We start from the raw sequence: 24902 nt of genomic DNA, 5'->3' as shown, positions 1-24902 counted from the left end.
TTTTGTAGTAATGCTTTGCTCACACAGGGTACAACAACTTCCCCAAATTGTTTATAATTTTTGTACTTGTTAGGGATTTGTTTCGCCACCATGTTACACTTGAGGTCTTCCTGGTCAAAAATGACCGGCCTACAAAAAAATTGCTTTTAAAATTCTTGTTATGCTATGATATAATCAAATATTGGATTCAATCTTTTTTGTCAGCTTGTTTTCTTTCACTTAGCACAGGTTTTGTATTTGTTTTTTAAACTGATTGATCGTAGGCCTCGTTGATCTGAGCTCATGCACCTCAGTTTTTGCCAAAATGATCCAGAAATAATGCTTTTTTCACTCAAAAACTAACTGACAAAATATTAAAACCATGATTTGGTGGTAATATAGTGTAATGAGAGATTTACAAGCAATTTTTAATGATTTTTAAACCAGCAAAACTAAATTGTGAACCTGCAGCACAAAAGCAGTGTTAAGTCACTGGGGGATATTTGTAGCAATAGCCAAATAAACATTGTATGGGTTAGAATGATCGATTTTTCTTTTATGCCAAAAATAATTAGAATATTAAGTAAAGATCATGTTCCATGAAGATATTTTGTTAATATCCTACCATAAACATGTCAAAACTTAATTTTTGATTAGTAATATGCATTGCTAAGGACTTCATTTGGACAACTTTAAAGATGATTTTCCTCAATATTTAGATCTTTTTTGCACCCTCAGATTCCAGATTTTCAAATAGTTGTATCTCGGCCAAATATTGTACTATCCTAACAAACAATACATCAATGGAAAGCTTATTTATTCAGCTCAATTTCGAAAAAATGTACCCTTATGACTGATTTTGTGGTCCAGGGTCACAATTAGGTAAAGGATTTTCAGCACAGCACAAGAGTTAAGTACTTTTACCTGTGAAGTAAATGTAAAAGTAAGTGATTTATGATGATTTAAGAATGTTTAGATATTTGTTCTGGAAAACCAGATGAAATCATAATGTTTTGCAGTGTTTACTCTCTCTTGTGCTTTAAAAACACCCTTTTGTGGTTTGTGCATTGAGTTTTCTGAACTGTATAGCAAATCATCACTTGTTTTCTATGTCTGCAGAAACTTCTAGAGCTGAATAACCTTCATTCTATGGTGTCGGTGGTGTCTACATTGCAAAGCGCTCCCATCTTTAGATTGAGCAAGACCTGGGCGGTAAGAAACACACTCAACATTTACACACATTTGCCAAGCTGTCTGAATGACAAAACCCAAACCTGCACCCTAAAGGCCGTTTCACACTGAGCACGAAGTGATTGATCGCCTTCTGCGAATTCACGCCTGCATGCCGACCAAAAATGCATTTCTTCTCATGTATGTATTCATGCAGCTTTAACATCGTCCGCTTAATGTTTTTGCACAAAAACCCACTTTAAACCTTCATCGACTGCTTGTAATAACTTCCGATTGTGATCTGAAGTGGAGTTTGATTCTATAATAGGCAGACATGCACTCTTTGTATGTTTTATAATGGATTGAACACTACACCCACTTATCATTTGTCATAAACATCCTTTATTGTTATAAAAATACCATGAGCTGCATAAAAAACACATACAGAAAAGATATCGTCATAATCATATGTCTATTTGCATTCATATTTGTGACCCTGGAGCACAAAAATCTTAAGTCACTGGGGGTATATCTGTAGCAATAGCCAAAAATACATTGTATGGGTCAAAATTATTGATTTTTCTTTTATGCCAAAAATTATTAGGATATTAATTAAAGATCATGTTCCATGAAGATATTTTGTAAATTTTTGATTAGTCATATGCATTGCTCAGAATTTCATTTGGACAACTTTAAAGGCGATTTTCTCAGTATTTTGATTTTTTTCACCTTCAGATTCCAGATTTTCAAATAGTTGTATCTCGACCAAGTATTGTCCGATCCTAACAAACCATACATCAATGGAAAGCTTATTTATTCAGCTTTCAGAAGTATAAATCTCAATTTCGAAAAATTGACCCTTATGGCTGGTTTTGTGGTCCAGGTTCATATTTCATGTGTAGAAAAATGTTTCTCTCAATTTTTTTGAATATATGGCAGGGCAGGAGATATGATCACATGATTGACCGATCTAGAGTAAGCGCGCTCTGACTGGTGTGAATAGGCTCATAGGGATCTATTGTTTCGATTCAAAAGCGTCATCGTGCAGGACATTCTCGCCGAGTGTGATCGTTCAGTGTGAAAAGGCCCTAAGGAACAGTGTTCTTTAATTTACTTTATTCAATGAATCAGAGACTGTCCTCAAGAAATGATTTGGTCAGATTGGGCTCACTTCTGGGAATGGTTTTGTCCCCACAGTGTAGCGAAATAAAGCCAGACTCATCACAGACCTCAACCCTTTAGCCGCTTAATCATAATGTCTGAATTATACATATGTGTTGCTCATACATCACAATAATTACATTTTCCGCACTTTCCTGTAATTATTTTTCCCTGCTCACTTTGAAACTGATGGTTTTTAACACAAGCGTCTGTCGTTTAAAATGGAAAGTTAGTCTTTAAAATCTAACTTTGTGGAAAGAAGCATGGAATCCAAACATAACACTTCTCTCATTCTACTGTCTACTGTATGGTTTTCAATAAGTGTAGATTGCAGAAAACATTAGTCATAACTAGTGATGATCCCAAATGAAAATTTTAAATGAAATCAAAGAAACTGTGATGAAAACCGAAAGAAAAAAAACCCGCTCATTTTAAAGTAGCCTCTATTTGAAATAAATTACATTTCATGTAGTTATGGGTTGGAAAGATTTTTTTTTTAAATGTTTTTGAAAAATCTCTAATGCTCACTAAAGTTGTATTTATTTGGTAAAAAAAAATACAATAAAATCAGTAATATTGTGAAATATTATTACAATTTAAAATAACTGTTTTCTTCTTTAAAATATTTTAAAATGTATTTTATTCTTGTGATGCAAAGCTGAATTGCTTCAGTGTCACATGATCCTTCAGAAATCATTCTAATATGCTGAAACATTTCTGATTATTATCAGTGTTGAAAACGGTTGTGCTGCCTCATGTGTTTGTGGGGGGAAAAATTAAAAGAACAGAATTCTTTTGAAATAGAAATCTTTTGCAACATTTGTAAATGCCTTTACTGTCACGTTTGATCAATTTAATGGATTCTTGCGGAATAAAAGTATTAATTTATTTAAAAATATATATATTACTGACCCTACTTTTGAACGATAGTGAAAAACAACTGCATAAATTTGGTCAGTCTCTTATAAAAGCTCATTTAATGTACAATATAATGTCATCCACACCAAAGAAGGATGAACTTAGACAGTTTCACTGTATTTTGCAACATTTCCTTAAATGTGTTTTTGTTTCGCAAGATTTGTGTTTCTTGGATTTTTATTCGCTTGCATCAGATTAAAACATAACAGGGAGGATTGCATCAGACTGCCATTCTTATACAGTATTGCATTAAATCATGTATGCGGGTCAAAGACAAGACAACCCATTTTGGTGTTCGCATCAAATGAAATTTACAGAAAGTGATTTTATATACATAGAAAGCACATTAAATGCAAGTAAAGTGTCTAATTAAATGTTTCAAATAACGTTTGTGAAAATAAAATGTCAAAATATGGGTGAAATAATGTTCCATCTTTATTCAGCATAACAGATATATTTATGTAAAAATAAAACAACATCTGACCTGTACTTATTAAAATATATAAAATAAAAGTGATCATACTAAATGTAATTATATTTTAAATAACTAAAATCTTATTTTGAAGGATAATGACAAAGATTGGTAAAGGTTGAAAATGACAGTTAATTAGTTTTTGGGGCTTTTAATGAATCTAATGATTCTGGTTCTAAATATGGCTGACAAGATCTTTGGTGAATGAACTATTGTTACACTGAATGACATTTTAAAGCAGCACTATGTAACTTTTGGTGCTCTAGCGGTTAATAAACAGCACTGCACACATCCCGCGGAAGAACATTCCAACCGGAGCTACTTGTAAACTACTGTAAGTTTATATCTCTGGCGATTCACGCAGGTATGTGTTCCTCCACAGCGGTGACGACCCGACCAGGCTACAATAATCCAAATATAAGTACTTATTATTATAAGTGTACCGTAGTGATTCGGAATAAGACAAAAATGCGGTTTGGAAGATGAATTCATGATGTACTCGCTCATTATATACATTTAGCAAATTTTGAACACAGAAAAAGTTACATAGTGCTGCTTTAATGGGAGTTTTTGTCTGGGTAAATCATGGTAAACTGTGTGATATAATTATTTTTTTTGTTGAAAAAAAAAAATGCTTGAAAACCCCCCTTATGTCTTTGACCCATGTATTGAATATGAAGTCATGCATTATGTTACAGTTTCCAAAAAGTCGGGCCAGCAGGTCAGTAAAAACTTGCCAAGACCAGTTTATTTCTCACTTTTTGTGCTTGATGAGTCTCCGTTTTGGAAGTTTGACCGCTTGATAATGACCAGTTTAGTGATTAATGTCTGTTCTTTCTGCCACTATCGATCGGGATGATCATGACAACAGCCGACCTTCACACTTGAACTTTTCACTCCAGCATAGAACCAGAAAACACTGAAAATGCTTTATTTCATGAATTTTATTTTCGTTTTTTTTTGCCACTGTTTCTAGTAGAAGTCAAGAAATGACATGTTTGAGTCTGGAAGCATACAGGAGGTTTAGAGGTTGGGGACTGACCGTCTGGGTGTGTGTTTTTTGGCACTTGCCATTGGATCCTCTTATACTTCATGTCTGAGGCCAGATGACCACTTCCCCTAACAATTAACAGATGTTTGAAATTTGGAGAGAATTGATGCTCTTAGGATGTGTTCATCATTAAAACAGCAGATGAACCTTTGAAGTACTTGATTTTGGTCAACGCTCAGTGGTTGTGTTTCAAAACCTGTTGACTGGCCTTGCCTTCAAAAGCAGCGTCCGAATTGAACTGAACACCTCTTTAAGTGCGTTTGTGCACCATTCAGAACTGAATTTAGAATGCATTTTAAATTCCAATTCAGTTTCTGATTTTGCAATTTGAATTTGAGCTAGCAAACAGGAAGCAGAATTCAAAATTAAGGAAGTGCAGTTCAAGTCAATTTAAATTCAAATCAAATTTTAAAAAAAATTCAGTCTTTTAACTACAAAAGCAAAGTTTTTCAAATTAGCTTGATAAAATTTAGAAAAATAGTTTAAAACGCTTTAAAAAGGTTTGGGTTTATGAACAGAAAGGATGTTTATACACCACCATTCAAAAGCTTGGGTCCGTGAGATTTTTAAATGATCATTTATTTTATTAAAAATACAGTAAAAACTGTAATATTGTGAAATATGATTATAGTATTACAGTTCAAAATAATTGCTTTGTATTTAAATATATTTTAAAATCTAATTTATTCCTGTGATGCCAGGCTGAATTTTCAGCAGCCATTACTCCGGTGCACACACACAAAAAAAGCTTCAGAATTTCACGTTTAATTCAATGCTACTTTGTAATAATTATTTACTTTACTAGCAAATTAGATTTTGTTTTTCAAATTAAATCATGTCTATTTTTTTCAGTGTAGTCTATTTATAAAATACATAGAATATTTATAATCAGATAAATATAATTATAGTAAACTTGCATTCAACATTTCTCTCACTCCATCTGCCGCCTTTTATTTTTTATATTGTTTGATGTTGTATGATTACTTATATGATATTAATGTGTTGATATTTTACTGAAGTTTTCTAATTGATCATGTTATTATGGAAGCTGGTTTCTGCCACTGGATAAAACAAATTTAAAAAAGGTAATTGCGACTTTTTATCTCACAGTTCACTTACAATTTAATCTTTTTATTTTTCAGAATCGCAATTTTGAGTTTATATCTCACAATTCTGACTTTTGTTCTCATATAAAAACTTGCAATTGGGCTTCCATATGTTATTGCCTTTAGCCAAAAGATGTCTTTTTGGTAACGTCACATGCCTTTGTTTATGAAACAATGCTCAGCTCACTAGGTTTTGGACCATTTTGGATTCGTTGGTCTGATCCATAATGTGTTTTAAACTCAGTGACTCTTCAAAATGCAGTGTTTTTGCTATTCCGTTAATGATTTTTAGCTGCAGGTTTAGTTCAGTGATACTTACCTCTGTGTTGGCTGTGGATGATGCCAAGATCAAGTCTGCAGGCAGGTTTATGGCCCTGTCCGTCCACCCTTAGAGGAACACCAGGGACACTTTGTACTTTAAAAGCCATTCCACAGCCATCGAGAAGGTCCGTGGCGCCGGAGGTTTGGCGTTGGTCAAGGTGACGTGGATGGGAGGTATTCATTTATGTACAGCTTAAGAAATTTGAATGTATCCGATATAATGTGAAGCCCAGATTTATGTATATAATTCGCAAGGGATTGCACATTAATTATGATGTCAAAGCTTAATGATTAATTGTTGTTCAAAAGCTCAAGGCTATGACTGTATACAGTTCAGTAGATGATGATAATTACGATGCCACGCAGCAAACTCGTATTATTAGTAGTATGTGCAAAGGCAAGCATCACTGATGCTGCTGCTCATTCTTGCACAGTGCACTATGATCTCACCAGACTTGATGCATCAGTTTCCAGGGAAAAGTAATTAATCTGTCCACACTTAAAGGGAAATTCCACCCAAAAATTAATATTGTTATCATTTACTCACCCTCATTCCTCAGTTTGATTAATGCCTCATGTACGGTGGCCTTAAAGTACCAAATCAGAAGACTAGAGACCCAAAAAACAACATGAATGTTCTTGTCATGGTTGCAGCAGTTTAGAACAGAATCTCACTTTACATTAGATTTATCACATGCAATTAATTAAATGCACTACCGTTCAAAAGTTTTGAATAATTTTTCAAAAGAAATTAATACTTTTATTCAGCGAGGATGCATTAAATTGATCATTGAGTCATTTATAATGTTACAAATAGTTTCTATTTCAAATAAATGCTGTTCTTTTGAACTTTCTATACATCAAAGAATAACATGTATTGTGGTTTCCTCAAAAATATGAAGAAATGTTTTTTTGAGCAGCAAATCAGCATGTTAGAATGATTTCTGAAGATCATGTGACACTGAAGACTGGAGGAATGATGCTGAAAATTCAGCTTTTTTATTTTAAATCATAATAATATTTCAGAATGTTAATGTTTTTACTCTATTTTTCATCAAATAAATGCAGCCTTGGTGAGACTTTTTTCAAAAACATTTATAAATCTTACCACACCCAAAATTTTGAACAGCATTGTATGGGTAACCACTTTTTAATGTTCTATTTTTGTATAAATGTTTATAATATTTTATAATATGTTTCTCTCGCAATATCACAGCAGCACCCATTTATCAGTAAATGATTCTACAGATTCATTTATACTTATTTATCTCAGATAACATGTCTTTTAATGTTAGTTAATAGCAGTTACATTTTAATTGATTGACAGAAGAATTATTTTAGTATAATGTATGTGCTATTGTAGTTTTTAATAATATTTTGAATTATTTTATATTTTAATTTTAGTTTCATTTGTCATATGCTTTTGTCTTTTTAGTTGTATTATATATTTAATATATGAAATATTACTCTTTAGGTTTAAACTAATTTGATTTCAGTTCGGTTTCATTTTAATTAACAAAAATGTTTTTAATTAACAATAATAACCCTGACTGACAGCCCTACTTTAGCTTTTTAGCTCAATATCGTGTCTGGTTTGAACTCAGTGTTATGATTAGTGATTTAAACGCTAATGGCGCGTATTAAACTGGCTTGTAATTCATGCTACATGAATGATACTTCAGCCATCCACAATGGTGAATGGTGAATTTTGGCAAGCATTACTGTAGAAAACAGGAAAGTATTACATGGTTAGCTAACCAAGTTTACGGCCCATCTGCAGGTATGAGCTGGATGGGATTTGACTGTACTATATTGAAAGCTGCCCAGGTCTAATTGGTCTTCAGGGATCAGTAGTGCTTGTTTCATCCCCTAGTTACCAGCAACCGATGCGTCTTTCCTTACACCTGTTCTCTCAGCCAGAGGCCTCCGGATGCTTTTGCCAGGTCCTGCACATATTTTCCTGCTCTGTCACTCTGTTATGGCGCTTTATAGCACAGAACAGGAGTTTTTTCAGTGGCTTTGTTGCAAAAGGGTCATTTCAATCCCTACTGTTGTTTAAAAAAAGTAATGTCAAACGCTGAAGAAAGATTATCCAGTGTTATCCGGTAGGATTAGCCTGTCGCTCGAGAGCGTTTCAGCAGCTGGTACTGAGAAAATTAATTTGAATCGCAGATTGAGAAAATACTGGCTAATATTCGATGTTAGGCATGCTGAAACCACCCGAAACATGCTATATATCCGCTTTCAACACCCTAAAGCCCAGAACTACCGCTTTTTCCAAAACCATGATTTAGATGAGCTCTGACTTTTACTAGAAGGAACTCTGTTAGCTGCATTACAGGCTTCATTGATGGGATGGTCAGAGTTTTGTGGACATTAGTTTTATTTATTTAGTTTTGCATGCAAGAAAATCTCACTCACAGATGGTCCCACGATTGTGGTTGATTCATCTTGAGCTTTGATCAATGAACGCTTCACCCCATAAGCGCCAGTGATATCCTGGCGGACAGGTTGGCGATCTGCAAAGTCATTTTTGATGGTAGCGCAACATGCAGTATGCAATACTTGCATGTAGTATTTGCATGCACTCATTTTTCTGTGAATGGGAGTAAATGCAACACGCAATATGGTTGAAATATGTCCCGCTTTCTAAATAAATTGGCCTCCAAGTGAACAAACTTTTCTCAAAAGGGACTTTGGTTGCAACCAGGGATATGGATAGCCTTCCCCAACATTTAGCGCTGCCATTTACTGCAGTGTATGGGAGACACCAAATTCTCTAAAAGTGTGACGAAACGGTGATTAAACCACACAGTGCGACAGCAGAGCAGGACTTTCGCCGTTTCTTTTCATTTGTCCAGTGATTTTCTGTTAAAAAGTTAGTTTGATTGTTTGAAGTATCCTTCCTATATCTCACAATTCTGTCTTTTTCCAGATGAAAATTCAGAATTGTGTTTAGAAATAAATCTAAGCGCAAGAAAAAGTCTGATTTGATATAAAAAGTTGCAATTACTTTGTTTTTTTTAATTCTGTGGCAGAATTCCAAAACTCGGAATTGCAAGAAAAAAGTCAGAATTATGAGATAAAAAGTTGTATTTCTTTCTACGCAGTGTGTATGGAACCGAACTGAAGCTAGTTGTCAAGGACATATTTAAATGCTAATCAGAGTTGTGTCCTTCCTGTATATGCTGTGCAAGAAATCACGGGGTACGTTTTGACCCGGTGTTGCCAGATCTTGCTAGAAAAGAACCACATATAAGATCAAGCCCATAATAAAGTCAAAATCCAAATTTGTTATCTTGGAAATAAGCCACATACTAAAATATTGCAAACTGCACCGCCTGCTTTATTACCTCTATAAACTAGATCGCTTCATTAGCCATGCCCAAACAAATGACCCAAAAACACTTAAGGCGACGCTTATAATAAGTGGACATGGCAACCCTTCAAGAGCACACTCTGCAAAGCAACCTTCAAATCATAAACAAAACACTATGGTTCTGTTGATGGTGGTTTAGTTCAAATTGCTGATTATCACGAGTCTTTGGTCGCTATAATATTATGTTGGTTAAAAATAGCGGATACTAAATGTGCAAGATGGTGTCAGTCATCATAGTTTTAATTTAGTTCTGTTCCATACACACTTGAAATGATAATTTAGGCGATTCACTCCCGTATTTAAATGCGGCCTTAGTCTCAACATCATCGTCAGATTTAAAAATTCTTCCTGTCATTCTAATTCAAATTTCAAATCCGATCCTGCATGTTGTAACCAGTTCAAATCCACACTGTATGGGAATTGTACTGCAACTAATTCTTCAGCTCTGAATTTTGCACAAGCCTGGTTTCTGAGCAGAAAGCTGATCTTGTATCTGAGCTTATAATTGGAGCGATGTTTTCTTGGATCTGAAAGCGCGTTGGCTTTTTAATTGACAGACGATCAAAGCTTGATTTCACAAGCCTGGTTTGTTGCATTGAGACGTTACACTGGCTGTTAATCCATCTGACAGTGTTTCCATTGATCGTCTCGCTGGTGTGTCCGCTTTCATGTGCCATGGTGGAATAAAGTCTTTTCTGCCAGGATTCCTCGTGTCAGTTCTTCCCTGCGTTAAATGTTAATGATTACGGTGGGAACAGGCATCTGTGAGGCATGTAATGACATAAACCATTTGTTCTAGTCCATTAAATAAAAACGCACGCAAATTTTTACAAGTCATTCTCAATTGCTTTTAATATCCTGATATTTGGACGCAGTCGCAGAATGTGGGTAAATCGCACGAAGCCTGTCAAAAAATGTTCCAGTTATATTTCAGCCCGAAAACACAAGTAAAAAAATTTGGAAGATTCATTTTTGAAAGATGAAGGCTTTTTTGAGGATTATCATGCAGAGATTAGATTATCTCTGAATGTGCTGCGAGTTTAATGGGCATTTGGGGATACATTGTGTGCTAGGTTTATATCAGATCACCATATGTGACAAAATAAGTGCAACAGTCATGCAGCCCTATACTGTATATAAATAATTTTAAAATGAAAACAATCACAATAAAACACTTAAATATTCAGTTTTTTAATAAATGAAGAGTTTGGTTCCAAAACGCGATAAACGCCATTTTTAAAAAATGTAGTTCCCGCCAAAATCAGTATGTATCGGGTCAGTATTGAAAAGTCAATTTTTTTATTTTACACAAAATGCGATATCCGCCGTGTTATTCTGTCATGTTTTCTCCCTATCTTTTCAAACCGCGACAAACGGCAGTCTCCCTTCTCTGCAGAATGCTATACATCCGCTCAACCAATCACAGCACACCATTCCACGCATTGTAAACAGTAGGCCTAACTGACAAGCTACGCAATATCGCGTTCATAATCGCAGATCAATCGCCTTCGTTTATGAACGCAATATTGCAGTGAACTACGGCTCTGTGTATTAAATGCCGCTCCATCTGAAAGCACGTGATGGAGATTTACTATTAATCACAGAACCGGCTTTACTGACGAGATGCGCATGACAATCACATGCGATGTATTGTGCAGCCCTTAAAAAATTAATAATTTTGACGACATTGATGAACCTGTGGTGGTTTCTGCGGTGGGGAAGAAACGTAAGCTATTAATAAGATTAGTATTGACCAAGTTCAGAGGTGAAGGTGACCAAGTTTCAATATGAAAAATAACTTATATTGATTCAATGGATTTATTGCATTTTGGGGGGAAAATATAATCAGTTTTTATGAAAACTATTTGAAAATCAAATTCTGAATTATTATAACCTAAAGATGCTATGTGGAAGTTTGAAATGGAAAATAGTGGTTTTCATCTTGCCACTTTCTTAGTAAAAATAACACATTTTTACTCAAATTAATCCAAATGGATTTATAGCGTTTTGGAACCAAACTCTTCAAATATTCAGTATTTTATCTATTTACTGACCATTCGATGACATCTGAGTCTGTTTAATTAGTCATTCTGTCCACCTGTTGTCTGACTAATTATCTAATTAGTTCCCTTTGTTTGGTTCATGTTTATTAGCCCTCAGTTCTCCTTGGTCCGTTCTCATTTGTAGTATTGTGGTTTTCTCCTGAGAACTTGTGATTAAAGTATATTCCCTGGAACTGTTGAAATATTATTTATACATTTTCTTGACCCGAAACAATGAGTTTTATTTGCGAATTTTAGCCCGAATAGTGAAATAATCTTAAATATAATGATAGCTCAATATATTAAAATATCTTAGGTCATGTTGTTTATTGTTATTACGTTGTCTTTATAAAAAAAAATTAGTTGTAACTGCAGCTCTCATAGCAAATGACGTTGTTCCAAGTTCCAAATCAGGAATTAAATCATTTGTCATCATTTCTGTTCTTTTCGTTTGTGGTTACATGTGTTGAAATCATTTGTCTCTTTTTCCAGTATGGCCGCAGTTCATGTAAGCATATCTGGTGACTCCAAGCAGCGAGGCCTTGTGTGTGTTTGTGTACACCCCCGTGTTTCCTATAGATCTCGACTGCTTCCTCTTCCATTGCAATCCATCCGTATTCTCAGAGGAAATCATACGGCATCCCGCAGATTCATCCATCACATTTTCTGCTCACCACAAACGTGAAACATGACACAGTCTCTTCTTACACTTCTCATCCCGCTGCCAACTATAACACCAAGATGCTGACTGTCCCGATTTTATATCGCATTCCATATTCCACTTTATCGGGTCAGTCTATGTTTCCATGCTGGGTGAGTTTAGTTACTGTATGTCTTTATATCTTTGGTCCTCGGCTTGGTCTAGCTTAGTTTATATTTAGCTTAGAAAATGCAGCTAAATATATACTCCTATGCAGCCTCTAAAAGGATATTTGTCGGCTTACATGTTGGGAAAGGGTTGTGTCAGTGTGGAGTGATATATTAGCAGGCTGTCTGCGCTGTCTGAACATGAACTGAAGGAAATTTCCTCTTGTACAGTAGTTTTTTCCACCAGTCCCACTGTGCACCTTGTATATCCATGTAATTGACATTTCCAGCTACCAAGTGAAGACTTTATTTTGTATTGCAGTACTTACACTTTGCACAGTCATACATATTTGTTAGTCATTAGAACAAACCTTACTCTGATTCTTCTGAAAATGTTAAGATGCGTTCCTGTAGCTCAAACTGTAAAAGCCCAGGGAATGCATGAACTGATAAAATGTAAACCTTGAATGCCATGCAAGTTGCTTTATTACATTTAGATGTATGCATTTAGCACACACCTTTATCTAGTCTAGTTGGATGTCTAAAAACAAGTAACAAGTAAAAAATAATTGCATTTCTCTGGTCGGCCATGACCATTTAATCTGCATGCATCAAAAACCATCACTAAAATTTAATTCAAACAAAAAATTCAGTCACTTAAATTTATTCATTTCGAAGACACTTTTTGTACACATTTTTTGCATTACATTATGCTCTTTTACAAAGTCTTGATTTTGTTTTGGGGGTGTACTAGAACATGCTCTCATGCTTGATGGTTCGAGAAACGCATTATTTTTCACATAATTTACATTATTAAAATACCTTTCTCCCCAGCCTGGCACAAACGGCTCGATTAGTTCCGGCTTTGATGAAGGTCCGCCTTCCGAAAAACAAAATGTGTTGTGATAGATTAGCTGTCCCAGTGCGTTGTGATTGGCGAACAGCTTAGACGGTGTTTCAGTACTGCCCCTTGCTCCGTCTTTCAACAAAAGCTTTTTGGCGAATCCGGCACTGTACTCCCTCATGTTGTGGAAGCTGTCCTCAGTAAAATGCGCAGCACACAATATCAAATTGGAATTATAATGCTCAGGAATGAAGTTAAAAAATAAATTGCAACCACTGTTTCCTGACATCATCCGCTTTCGGAAGCCCAAACAAAGACATTTGGGCACGGAGGTGAAAAAAACAGCGTTTCAGGCGGTCGCGCACCGGACGAGAAGTGCAGCGTCACGTCACGTCATTAAAATTAAAATACATTATTTTCTATGAGTGTAGGCACACCGTTCGGCCTCTGTCCGCGGCGCCCAGCTACGTCGTGTTAAGAATTGTTCTAGAAATGCCGAAAATTCTTAATGTTCTCTGATGCACTAACTCTGCAGCAGCACTTCTTCTTCTTCATCGTCTCGTCTGATGCACTCACTCAACCAAGCATTCTAACCACGACCTCGCCCCTCCCCACCCCCCAACTATTCGACTTTCTGTAGGCGGGAATTATTTTTAATGATATTCTAATGAGCCACTTTATGATATAACAAAGCCCGGAAAACAAACGCTGTAGTCCAAACGAGCCGTCCATTGTAGTTCTTGAAAAGGGATTTTTTAAAAAACAAAATATCTCCCTGTGGAGTGGACTTTGAGATTTGTAACTTTCTAGATCTTTTTAATGTCCAAACATACACACTACACACTGACTAAAATTAAAAAAGTGAAAAAGCATAATAGGACCCCTTTAAGCCTTTTTCATGTTTGTACACTACCATTCAAAAAATGTGTTAGATTGATTGATTTATATTCAGCAAGGAAGCATTGAATTGATCAAAAGTGACATTAAAGACATTTATAATGTCACAAAAGATTTCTTTCAAATAAATGATGTCTCTTGTGTGCATTCAGTTCATCAAAGAATCCTGAAATCCTGATGGTTTCCACAAAAATATGAAGCAGCACAACTGTTTTCAACATTGATAATTATCAGAAATGTTTCTGGAGCAGCAAATCAGCATATTAAAATGATTTCTGAAGGATCATGTGATACTGAAGACTGGAGGAATGATGCTGAAAATTCAGCTTTGATCACAGGAATGAATTACATTTGAAAACATATTCTCACAGAAAACAGTCCTTTAAAATTATAATAATATTTCACAATTCTTACTGTGTTTTTGTTCAAATAAATGCAGCCTTGCTGAGTGCAAGAAACATCTTTCAAAAACACTTTTGAACAGTATTGTATACTTATAATTAATATTATTAATTCTGTGTTAAATTACACCTTTCTCCTTTAGCATATGTTAGCATTTTTTCAATATATGTGTTTATACAGCTGTTGTTTGATTGAATACCTTGACTAGCTCCTTAATGTTTCCTTGTCAAAGTCTTGAGCTCAAGTGCTCCACAGCTCTGTGTTTCGCCCACAGTTTTCTGCATTAGTCAGTGGAATTTCAAATGTGTCTATTTCTTCCCATCATGAGGTATTTACCACTGTAAATGTACAAGCCTTTAGCATTGTCCCCCAGAGCCTCGTAAACCAATGAGATCGCGGCTTCCATGAGCTCATGACGTGACCAGCCGGAGTCGTTATTAATGAGGTGCATGTATGGAGATGCGAGTGTCTCCTGAGTTTTGCACCATATGCCGCTTTGGCTTTGGAGTTGTTGGTTGTATTTTGAAACAAGCTGGGTGGGCAGAGGTACGGTATAAACTATTAAACCTATTGGGAAAAGGATGTTTTGCAATAGTTTGGTTTTCATTTTCTTCTCTGATCTTTTAGATATTGTAGCACTTGCACAGTGGAGAAATTACAGGTTTTCACTGTCATTTAATAATCATCACTCGTCACGATCTCCAAAAGAGAGAAATCTGATATATTTTACATTCACATGCTTGCATAGCATTTAGCTTTGAACCAAGATGGTTATCGAATAGCAGTTTTATCTTCAGGACTGTTTCACCCAGATTCACCATACAAATGATTGACTATACTACACATCTTAAGGGCTTCATCCTCCAGAAATGAAATGCATGAGTGTTTTCAGAGTGTGTAGCGCAGGTCAAACTCCGGGCATGACCGCTAACAGCTGTGACGTCTAAAAGAAGCATCAGAAAACAGTTGGTCTGATGCGTTCCCTCCGCAGGTTGTTCATTCATTTGGGACGGGCTGCTAAAAGCTGTTTGTTTGCATTGCTCAGCGCGTTGAGAAGGTCCCTCTTTATGATCCACCAGCTGTGCTTATTCACTCTGCATTTGATTTTGAAACTGCTTGAAATGCTGGTTGAACTATTCGGTTCTTCTTGTATTTTGTGACTTTCTCATTTAGGGTCATGAACGTGCATGTAAAGTTTCAACACAAATTTGCTTTGGAAAGACTACAAATTTTGCTTAAATCAATTATGTTAGAGGTCAAATTGACCTCCATTGGTTTCCAAGCAATTTGCCAAAAATCAACGCTTTGAAAAACAACAAAGGGTCTGGTAAAAAAAAAAAAAAAAAACCTTTTATTGTAGCTTGCCAGACATAAAATATGAATTGCATGACAGCTTATGAAACTTAATTATTTTGTGTTTGTGCAGTTCATTTTGAATTAAAAAAAATATGTGGGTCAAATCTCTATCCATTACACAATAGAAATAATGAGGACATTTCTTGCATGTTTTATATATATATTTTTTAGTCTCTGTAAACCTACAATAGAGTTTTTTGTTGTTGTTGTTGTTTTTACATGATGCTTTCGTGTTTTTCTTTGTTGATTTTTGGTGAATTGCATGAAACCCAATTGCAATTCACTTACACAAACCAAGTACCCAGATTATTATCAGAAAAGGAGGGTTCAATCTTTGGTAACCTGCAGTCCTGAGCCACTCACTTCCACTTCAATGTAAATGTGCATGAAGCTCCAAAATAGACCCTAAAAAGAAGTCAGTGTTCACTGAAAATGTATTGAATATATGGAGAGAGGAAAAAAAATTATCGGATTTACTTTGAAACAATTTTCACTCAGAAATTGCTATTACATTTCACAGATAATTAAAAAGAAATGCCAAGTAACATTGAATTAAACAAAGAATTTTGAAGTAGAATGTAAAAAAACTGTCCAATTTGTTTCATTTACAAATTTAAGAAATCATTTTTACAGCATAATTAAAATAATGCATGGAATGGAATCTGCAGACTTCACATTTTCTCTGCTGATTTTTGTGTAAAATGGTCTGCAGAATTGACCAATTGACCAGAGCTTTATACTCTTATTGACAGCCGAGAACAATCATTAGTCAAAATATTTCAGAAGCATGCAAAGGATGAATGATTGGTGTTGAATTCGGTTGCATTTCCTTGTGCACTTAATTCTGTGCAGCTTGTATGTTGTTAAATTATGGTTTTAAAGTAGCTTCTCATCACGGCCTGTATTCAGGTGAAAAGCTAACAGAGTGCTGTAACTTTCCGGGTTTTTTTTTTTTTCCAGCTGATCAGCCGGAAGGACAAGGCCACGTTTGAGAAGCTGGACTACCTGACCTCCAAAGAGGAGAACTGCGCCAGGATGAGAGAGTACATCCGCTCCCTCAAGATGGTGCCGTGCATCCCCTACCTGGGTGAGTCCCCATCTGTCTGCTCTCTTTCAGTCTCTCTCTCCAAACGGGCTTTACTTCACCTTCCAGTGGGACGAATGAACATTTCCTGACTGACCAAGGGATCAGAGTTGGTAGATTCTGTAAATACCTCATCTGGTTCTACAAATCTTTCTCCAATGTCGGCCATTCAGAAGTAGCCATGTATTCACATTTGTATTTGGCAAGCGAAATATACAATACTACCGTTTAATAGTTTGGGGTTTAAAATATTTTTATGTTTTAGGAAGTCTCTTCTGCTCACCAAGGCTGCATTTATTTGATCAAAAACACTTTGAAAACAGTAATATTTTGAAATATTATTTGAAATTAAAATAACCATTTCCTATTTGAATATACTGTAAAATTGTATTTATTTCTGTGGTCAAAGCTGAATTTCCAGCATCATTACTCCAGTCTTCAGTGTCACATGATCTTCAGAAATCAGTATAATATGCTGATTTGCTGCTCAAGAAACATTTCTGATTATTATCAATGTTGAAAACAGTACAGCTTCATATTTTTGTAGAAAACTTTTTTTTTAAGGATTTTTTGGGATAGAAAGTTCAAAAGAACAACATTTACTTGAATTATATTTGTGATATTATAAATTGAATGCATCCTTGCGGAATAAAAGTATTAATTTCTTTAAAAAAATACTCTCGCAAAACTTTTGAACGGTAGTGTAAATATTGATAGTATATCATTGTATTATGGTACGTTTAATCAGTGCCTGATTCTTTTTTAGAGATTCATAAAAGCATGAAATTGACTTTATATGTCTATATATGTATATATTTCTACGTCATGTATCTCATCTGGACGTTTGAACAATATCTCAGTATGGTTCAAATGTCCAGATGAGATTCATTATATGTGTAAATGTATAAACACATTGAACTTCATTCATGAAACACAATCTGAACAGATTTGTGTCTAGCTAAATCATTCATGAAAACATTCTGATGTAAAATGTCACATTCAATTCAGCGCAGCAGTTTATGTAAGAAAGAATAGAGAATTTAGTTCTGTTTCGTGGGGCCAAATGTTGGTAGTTAATTGTATCTTTTCCTGAAATGTGTGGACATCTACAAGCACCGTTTTTCTCAGCCTTGCGGTTTCTCATATTTGTTTTAGAGAACATCATGGCATTTTTGGTCACCTTACAGAGTTTCTAATGATAGCATGCATGCTGCATGTGTTTTCAATATGATATCTTCCTTGAAAGTACTCTGTGTTTGAATATGAAACATGCAATTCAGATTTGTTTGTTTTTTATTATTTTAGCCAGGCATTTTTCAGTGTTTTCCCATGTTCTCTCACTCTAATGTTTATTGAACCCCATTATTTGTGCTCTGAACTCTATCAGACAGAGATCACAGATGTACGGTTCTTATTATCTCACAGATTCTCAGTAGGTCTGGAGACTCAACAATAAATTGATTCCAAGCCCTCTGTGCTGTTACAGGGATATCAAAGATCAGGGAAACTATGTCTCATATTCCTCAGCACTTAGTCATTTACAGCTGCTGTTCTGATTTAACTCAAACTGGGTGAAGATGGAGGGATACATATCAGGTACTCTGGGTTTGATTTATAGACATGTTACAGGTGCTGTTTCTTTGGGATTGTCTAAGCATTTCTTGGATAGACTGTACTCATTTTCTTGCAGTTTGGTTGCTGGGATCACATGTTGTCTGGACATGAACTTGGTAGTTTCATGCATCCAAACCATTAACTAAACATAGTGTTATCCTTCCTGTAGCTTATTCTGGCCAAATATTGTTTGCCTGACATATTAAGGTGACAGACCGCTGTTTTGGTTTTTATGTGCCATTAATCTGAAATACAGTAATAATTGGCCGGCATATAAAAGCATTAAAACAAAAAAAAATTTCCTTCCTGTGTGCAATATGTCTGTAGGTCAGATTGACGTTCAATAATGCAGAACAAAATAAACTATATATTGGTTTTTTTTTTTCATTTTGTCTGTTAAAGGAATAGTTCACTCAAATGAAAATTTGCTGAAAATTTACTCACCCTCAGGCCATCCAAGATCTTCATCAAATTTGGAGAAATGTAGCATTGGATCTCTTGCTCAGCAATGGATCCTCTGCAGTGAATGGGTGCCGTCAGAATGAGAGTCCAAACAGCTGATAAAAACATCACAATAATCCACAAGTAATCCACACCACTCCAGTCCATCAGTTAATGCATTGAGAAGTGAAAAGCTGCGAGTTTGTATAAAAGCAAATCCATCATTAAGACATTTTAACTTTAAACCATTGCTTCTGGCCAAAAGCCATAATCCATAATAACGTTTCCTCCAGTGAAAAAGTCAATTTCCTTTTGTCTCTCACATTAAAATCCACCCACATATTTGTTTAGAGTTGTTTTGTACTGTTTTTCTTGTAAACGGTTCTTGATCTGTGCAGATTTCTCTCCTGATTCAGACCAGACCACTTGTTCCACTGGAGAAAGCAATATTATGGCTAGAGGAATCATTTCAGATGGAAACAATGGTTTAAAGTTAAAAACATCTTGATGGATTTGTTTCTTACAAACACGCAGCTTTTGGCTTCACAAGACATTAACTGATGGACTGGAGTGGTGTGGATTACTTGTGGATTATTGTGACGTTTTTATCAGCTGTTTGGACTCTCATTCTGACGGCACCCATTCACTGCAGAGCATCCATTGCTGAGCAAGTGATGGAATTATACATTTCTCCAAATCTGATGAAGAAACAAACTCATCTACATCTTGGATGGCCTTAGGGTGTGGACATTTTCAACAAATGTTCATTTTTAAGTGGACTTTTCTTTGAAAACATGTTCCTGATCTTGATTCAGCAATGCATGTTATTCTAAGGACTTCCCTCTGTTCACCTGTACAGTTTACAATTCAGTTCATATCTGATTAATAAAATCAATTCCACCATTCTACTTTTCCTCAACAATATCCTCTTTCAATTGGAAATGCTTTACATTACAGAATTAAAATGACTTGCAAATGCCAATTTCATTTCATTCTTGACGCTAATGTATTTTCCATCCATTTACAAGGTTTTCCTCATTTGGAAGCTAATGTTAATGACACCATTTTTCATTTATAATGATTAATGTTTGAGCAGCAAAGGTTTGGGTCTGTTCTCTTGCACTCAGGACATACCTAGAGTCTCCCGTAGGGCCCTTTAGAGCCTTTAGTTGCTTGTACAAGTGAAAACATTAAGGTTTGAGCTCAACCTTTCTATCGGTCTTCCGTGTTTCTAATGCATTGTAGTCTATAGGGCAAGACATGTGTATGTTTTTCGCAGTTGATCACAGAAGAGCTTGTCTCTACAACATAGTAGCTGTACATCATTTATTGGAAAATTCTGTAAGTACACAACCATACTTTGCATTACAAAAACACTCACTCATATTTTCTATATACAAATGGTTTCAAAAGAGCACTCAGTCTAAAGGACCAGAGTGAAATCATTCATGGACATATGAATGCTGAACGCAATGTTACACTAAAACAGTCATGTAGACAATAATATACAAGACAGACATGTTTTGCATTTGTGACTTTTGCAGAGGCCTCATATTTGTGGTTCATTTAACTGATTCATGTCTTTTAAAATTACAAATAGATGCATAAACAGACTAGATGTACCTCTAAATGTTGACAGAAATGTATCCTATGTAGTCCACTTCAAGGCACAATTGCAATGTACCCTTTATTGGAAGTCAATGCTACAACAAACTAAATGAAAAGGAAGTATTGCATTTGTGCTACTAAATGTAGTCTAGCCACTGAAGTTTTCAGAGGCTTTGCATCTGTGATTAAATGTGTTCATTTAACCAGTTCACATCTCATTAACACTATCTATTAAACAGATGCATTAGCAACGACTAGGCTCAATTTACCTCTAAACGACAACAGAATTTTCATTTTTGCATTAGAAATATCTTTAAGATGTCCAATTGCAGTGTACACTGTATTGGAATTCAATGCTATAAACAGATCAAATGAGAATCTATATGTTCAAATGCCTCCGTTGGTACATAACAGGTCATGTTTTATAGCACTAAAGTACTCCGAATAACAGTTCTTCAAGGTTAGACTTCTTACAGTGAGAATAAGGTGACCGGATGCCTGTTAAGATCAGACTCGATCCCCATTTTAAGCACACTTGTAAGGACGCACTCGATGCTGTTCAGCTTCCAGGTCATGTGGAACCTGAGTTGCCAGGTTTGTCTGACTGAAGTTTTTCTAGTATTTTCACTTGGTCTTCAGTGTCCTGGACACCATTGGGAAGAATCCCGAGAAGATATGAGTTATGTCTCCTTCATGAAGTCATTGCACTTTCATATATTTGGTTTTGGATATGTGTGACTGCATATTATGAATTCATAAGACTCAAAAACAAAGTAAAAAATCAATAATTAACCAAAATAAAAAAAAACATTGCACTTTTTACAACGTTTTCTGAGTTATGACGCATTAGACTTGCGTTTTCCTTCACATGACGTTCTAATGGAAAGTGTTGGGATTCGGTCGGATCATCATAGTGACCTTCTTCAAAGAATACGATCCTCCGCGGAACTCGGCCCAGTAAACTCCATCCTGGTAGCGGCTGCGGTAATGGCCACCGCGGTACCACACGCCGTTCAGGTTGGAGTGGGCACAGGCGTTGTACCACCAACCACCCTTCTGATAGTGGGCACAGTTTCCTGTATGAGAGGAAATTAGGTTTTTGAGTTTGTGAACTCATTACACATTGATTCTATTTAGAGCACTGCAGTGATGTATTTTTGTAGGGCAACAAAAAATTTAACATCACCCTGCATTGTATTAAATTATCTGCTACACCAGGGGTCACCAGACTCAGTCCAGCTAATCAAGGTCTCACTAGGTATGCTTGAAACTTCCAGGCAGGTGTGTTGAGGAAAGTTGGATCTAAACTCTGCAGGACACCGGCCCTCCAGGACCAAGTTTGGTGACCCCTGTGTTACACTGTAAAAATTGTCAATTTATTGGAGTACATTTTACAAGAAAATAATATTTGTCTTTCTACTTTAAAATTTCACTTTTAATTCAATTTTGCTTGCCGTTTCTTTGTGAAATTTACTTGCAATTACTGAGTAAAAATTGTTTCTGCACCACTTTTTTTTTTCAATTATCTTTTAATTATAATTTTTTTCCCCCCAGAGTAGTTCCCTCGACGAAAACCATAAAGGAGGTTTTCATTGGCTTTTGGAATAATGCAGAAAATAAGGTCTGTGACCAACAAAAGTTTGATTCATGCACGTTTTGCTCAAGATAATCCTCACAAATGAACACAACTTTATGAATTTTGAAGCCTACGGTAAATATAATCGTAATAAACACAAACTCTGTATAGTGTCATTTAGCCATTTGTTAGGAACTGCCTTTTTTAAGACACCAAAAGCTTAAAAAAAACACAAGTGCGGTGTTACTGATCAGATGCTGTTATAGTTTTCATTAATATTTTCCATCAGTACTTATTTGAGATTTTCCATTTTCATTTTTCTTTGTAAAGTTTTAGTCTCTGTGTGTTTTTGCCATTTCTAATAGATATACTGTATATATAGTTTCATTTTTTTTGTTTCATTTAACATTTATTTTATTTCAAGTAAAAAAATGTAATGTTTTTAATAAAATGTTCAATTTTAATTTAAGTTAACTACACTGTTACAATTTTTTTTTTAAATCCTGCCTTAAAATTGACATTTTAGTCAACTTGAAATGGTAAGTTGTACTAAGTGACAACTTGGATATTTGAGTTGACTAAACTTTAAGTTTATAAGCAGCACAGATACTTTTTTTTTTAAGTTTACAACTTTTTATTTATTTATTTATTTTAATATATTGTATAATAACCCTGTTACTGATGTATTTTATGTTGTAGAATAAACCGTGAAAATATTTTGAGCTTGTGTTAACCACAGACCTTATTTAATAAAAAACAAAAAAAGCACTGATTTTGGGATGGAGTCGGAAGTTCAATAATGCGAGCTAATTTCTGGGTTTTAGAACCTGCACATTTTAAAGCCCTTATTGGACCGTGACCCTGTGTAAAGCAGTTGGTTGTGATGCTCGATCAGTGCTGGTTTGATACCTGTGTACACGTCGTGATCTCTGTCCAGGGTGGTGAACTGTTTCCCATTGTGCCAGGTGAGCGAATCCCCAGCGTTGCCATGGTAACGACCCACCCGCAGCCTGTAGAAATCCGCCTCCGGCTCCAACCGGAAACTGGCGTATTCTGCGAACGTCTTCCTGCCTGACCAGTCCTCCAGCGTCACCAGCAGCTTATAGTTGCCCTGATTGGTCAGCCAGTAGATGTTCTCCAAACCAAGCCAGTATTCACCATCGATGTTCCCAAATCCTTGCTAAGATAGAAAAGACAAAGAAACAGATTGTTGAACAAACAGTTCCAGCTCAAAATAATACAAAAAAAGTATTTATTAATATGTATTATACAAATATTTAACCCTCTGATGCATGATGTCTGCGACAATTAATGGTCTTTAAAAGCTTTTTTAAAGTGCCCCTATTATGGAATTTTGAAAATTACCTTTCATGCAGCATGTAACACAGCTCTAAGTGAATGAAAACATCCTGCAAACTATTAAATATGAAAGTGCACCGTGTATAAAGTTATTGTCTCTCAAAAGAAAGAGTCGACTCTGAATCATTGAAATGAGTCGTTTTTAAAACGAATCCCAAGCAAGTTTCATGTTGACGTCAACTTGTTGGTCTTGTCGTGTTGGTCTGAATGAAAATGCTAATTCATTCTTTGCCACTAGGTTACCGCTTTTGGAGTGGTAAAAATAGCGGTTTCCCCAGTAACGCTGTACACAAAGCAGCACTGTGCTCACAAACGCTGCTTTATCAGGCATTACAGGCGTTATGAAATGAAACTGAGACCAATCAGACCAATCACAGCAGTTTAGCGTTAAGCAAAGGAGGGGTTTGGAAAAATCAATCGTTGAGCAAATCGTTTGGAGTCCTTGAGCCAAGTAAGGTAAAAATAAATGCAAATTATAAGACGATGAAAGGGTTTTTTGACCTTGCATGCATGTCAACCTGTCCACCACTGATAATTGTATACTGCATACTATTTCACATACTATTTTAATAGTATGCTGTGTACATTATGCTAGGATTACTAATTCAGTGTTTGAAATGTTTAGCACTGCAATATTTCACATGCTACTTTTAAGAAATAGTATGCAGTATGCCATGTACAGTTGCTAGTATTTCTAAAATAAGAGTAGCATACTTTAATGCATATCCTTGCATACTGCATATTTCACATGCTACTTTTAATAAATATGCAGTGTACAGTATGCTAATGTTGCTAAATTAAAAGATGCAGCACACTTTGAAATGTGTATCATTGCATACGGCATACTATTTCACATTCTATTTGTACTTTTTAAATAAAAACTCTAAAAATAGTTCAGAAATATGAACCTTTCATTACCCATAATAGGGGCACTTTAACATTTCAGGTTGCATCCTTAACCATAATTCTACATCACTGTCCTCTTGTTTTTGTATTTATTTATTTATGACATAAGAGATATTTATATTTACAACGAAAAGTCAAAGTGGCTGATGAAAGTAGTGACGTATCAAGTACCACTGAAATATTTCCTACTATTTTCTGTTGCAGTACAGAAATGTGTTTATAATATAATATAATATAATACATAATGTAGGAAAAGTAGCATATTTATTTATATGTATATATATATTATAAAATTATTTTATATAAATATAATTAAGCTACTTTTTTCCTACATTATGTATTATATTATATTATATTGTTTTTAAATTTTAAATATTTTAAATATTTTAAATTTAAAATATTTTAATAT

The 24902-nt window shown here is 35.2% G+C and overlaps 2 protein-coding genes across 3 annotated transcripts in view; one reads left to right on the top strand and one right to left on the bottom strand.

The window, feature by feature from the left end:
* The window catches only part of LOC107557582 (ras-specific guanine nucleotide-releasing factor RalGPS1-like), a 149793-nt gene that overhangs the window by 53914 nt on the left and 70977 nt on the right, over positions 1-24902 (top strand). For both annotated transcript variants that reach the window (XM_016241057.1, XM_016241058.1), the window contains 2 exons: positions 1099-1191; positions 16866-16992. In XM_016241057.1, the coding sequence (XP_016096543.1) occupies positions 1099-1191; positions 16866-16992 (220 nt within the window). The remainder of the gene's footprint in view (positions 1-1098; positions 1192-16865; positions 16993-24902) is intronic.
* LOC107557584 (angiopoietin-related protein 2) overlaps positions 20363-24902 on the bottom strand; it is an 8931-nt gene continuing 4391 nt past the window's right edge. The window contains exons 2-3 of the mRNA XM_016241059.1: positions 23138-23408; positions 20363-21728 (exon numbers count right to left, since the gene is read on the bottom strand). Of these exons, the coding sequence (XP_016096545.1) occupies positions 21529-21728; positions 23138-23408 (471 nt within the window). The 3' untranslated portion in view covers positions 20363-21528. The remainder of the gene's footprint in view (positions 21729-23137; positions 23409-24902) is intronic.

The sequence above is a fragment of the Sinocyclocheilus grahami genome, unplaced genomic scaffold (assembly GCF_001515645.1).
Source record: "Sinocyclocheilus grahami isolate Dianchi unplaced genomic scaffold, SAMN03320097.WGS_v1.1 scaffold609.1, whole genome shotgun sequence".
NCBI classification, from domain to species: domain Eukaryota; kingdom Metazoa; phylum Chordata; class Actinopteri; order Cypriniformes; family Cyprinidae; genus Sinocyclocheilus; species Sinocyclocheilus grahami.
The sequence above is the reverse complement of the archived record's forward strand: the minus strand, read 5'-3'. Positions and strand labels throughout refer to the sequence as shown.